The sequence below is a fragment of the Phoenix dactylifera genome, chromosome 3 (assembly GCF_051530095.1).
Source record: "Phoenix dactylifera cultivar Ajwa chromosome 3, Ajwa_hap1_PhDact_Kaust_v1.1, whole genome shotgun sequence".
NCBI classification, from domain to species: Eukaryota; Viridiplantae; Streptophyta; class Magnoliopsida; order Arecales; family Arecaceae; genus Phoenix; species Phoenix dactylifera.
The window spans coordinates 2,541,902-2,543,843 of record NC_143192.1 but is presented as its reverse complement, the minus strand read 5'-3'; the positions used below and the strand labels follow the sequence as shown (position 1 = coordinate 2,543,843).

At 45.0% G+C, this 1,942-nt stretch overlaps 1 protein-coding gene across 1 annotated transcript; it reads right to left on the bottom strand.

Moving 5' to 3' along the window:
• Positions 1–200: 200 nt before the first annotated feature.
• LOC103708707 (expansin-like A2) lies at positions 201–1,942 on the bottom strand. Its single transcript, XM_008793763.6, has 5 exons — positions 1,657–1,942; positions 1,450–1,559; positions 1,167–1,345; positions 944–1,076; positions 201–746 (listed from the first exon to the last, which is right to left on the bottom strand). The coding sequence occupies exons 1-5, from the start codon at positions 1,775–1,777 to the stop codon at positions 498–500; spliced, it is 792 nt and encodes a 263-aa protein (XP_008791985.4). The 5' UTR covers positions 1,778–1,942; the 3' UTR covers positions 201–497.

Sequence of the window (1,942 nt, the reverse complement as noted above, 5' to 3'; positions counted from 1 at the left end):
TTCTTGTGGTGCTTATATACTTTTCAACTTTTAGATGCTCAGACCGTAACTTTCAAACTCGCACTTACTAATTCATGTATCCCTACTCCATTGCATTAAGGAATAATAATCTTATATTCTCTTGGGCCCATTCATTTAAATGCCCGTGCTCTTAGATAGGATTCTAACATTTGAATGTCACTCGCTGGAAGGCAACTTGCTTGAACAAAGATGTTGATTTGACACCTATGATTCAGATATCTTTAAAAGAGAAGGAAAAACTAATTTAGAATTCCTTCTGCTGCGATCCAAAGAAAAAGAAGTTTTTTACTGTCAAACACCAACTTTCTGCCGTCTACTCCGGATTTTGAATAATAATCCCAAAAGACCCGGTCCAATGTTTCTGCTGGCCGTACACAGAGACATAGGCCATTTTCCTCTTCTTATTTTAAACCGTCACATCATCATTCAATTAACAATGTACAAATCCAAAAAGAACAAAAGTTAGCCTATTTGTCTCACTTCCACTGCCGTGTATCACAGGGAGAGCAGCTCTCTTGGGCGATATCAGAGAGCTGAACCCCCAGGTCGTAGACCGAGCCGGCTTTCCACTCGACCGGCAGGACCTCCTCCTGAGCCCACGCCCACTTCCCATCATAGCCGCCCGTCACCACCATCCTAAACTGCAGCGGCCCGGCCGGCGCCCGGTTCGTGCTCCAGACCGCCCCGTAATCCCGGCTCATATACCTCCAACTGCTCGACCCAACCTACTCTTGCACAAGAGCCCAAAAATCCACACATCAATTTATGTCAAAATCACCATTTATTTCAGAACCTTAAGGTTATTGGACGAGATAGATTTATGTAAGATAGATTTATTTATATATTTTATATTTTTTTATAATTTATTTATTATCAAAATTAACATTCAAAATCCAGTGTTATACTGTGCTAATTGGTGTACCTGGGCAACATCGACGGCCACGATGTCGGTCTGGCCACCCTGGTACAAAAATTTGATGGCTAGATGGTTTGGCCAGCGGCTGTGCTCTTCCACTCTAATGGCCAGGTTCTGGTTCCCGTGTTTGCACGGAATCCTGATGGACACGGAAAGGAAGAGAGACTAATCGGGTGAGACCAAGTCCGGCAACCGTGTGATATTGGGGTTTGATTGGATTAATTGTTACCTCTTGTATTCCACGTCCACCATTCCAAGCTGCTTCAATTCCTGGCCCATCCCCTCCTTCGCCATGGCCATGAACGCCGAGGGGGAGAGCACGAAGTCCGAGCGGTTGCTCTTGCTCGAGTCCGTCACCATTACTTCAACTCCTCCGCTGCTGCAAACCTTGGCGCTCCTGCATCTAATCTATCTCCCCAAAAACGAGGACAAAAATTTAAAAAAAAAAAAATTATTATTATTATTATTATCGAGAATTGAGAGAGAAATTAATTTAAGTTTGAAGTACAAACCTGGAAGCAGCCTCCACAACCAACCCCTCCTCTATAGAGAGAAGAACTGGCAGCAGCAAGAAAGCCTCCATTGAAGCCCAGCGCCATGGGTCCATAGCCACAAGCCCCAGCTAAAAATAGAGAGGACCAAACAGATAAGATTTTCGGAGGATAAGATTAGATTTTGGAATCCAAATACCAAGAGTGTGATCTTTGCATGCAGCATACCGGAGAGAGCTGAGGAGGAGTAGAAGTAGGAAGCCTTGGACTGACGCACGCATCTGTCGCAAGCAGTTGCAGAAGATAGAAGGAGAAAGACGGAGAGAAAGAGAAGAGAGTCGCCACCCATGTTGTTTGATTCAGAAGCAAGTTTGATAGGTGGAGGGGAAAGGGAGAGCTCGTTTTAATAGAGGAGAGGGGGAGTGGAGTGATGAGGGAATTGGGGAGGGGGAATCCAGGGTGCTCGCAAGAGGTAATAAGAAGAGGGTGGTGGTGGTATTAATGGTGGGTCAAT

Coding starts and splice junctions, on each gene's coding strand:
- LOC103708707 (XM_008793763.6), bottom strand. CDS start 1,777: ATGGGTGGCGACTCTCTTCTCTTTCTCTCCGTCTTTCTCCTTCTATCT. Junction 1,346..1,449: donor GTTGTGGAGGCTGCTTCCAG/GTTTGTACTTCA, acceptor TTGGGGAGATAG/ATTAGATGCAGGAGCGCCAA. Junction 747..943: donor TGGCCGTCGATGTTGCCCAG/GTACACCAATTA, acceptor GTGCAAGAGTAG/GTTGGGTCGAGCAGTTGGAG.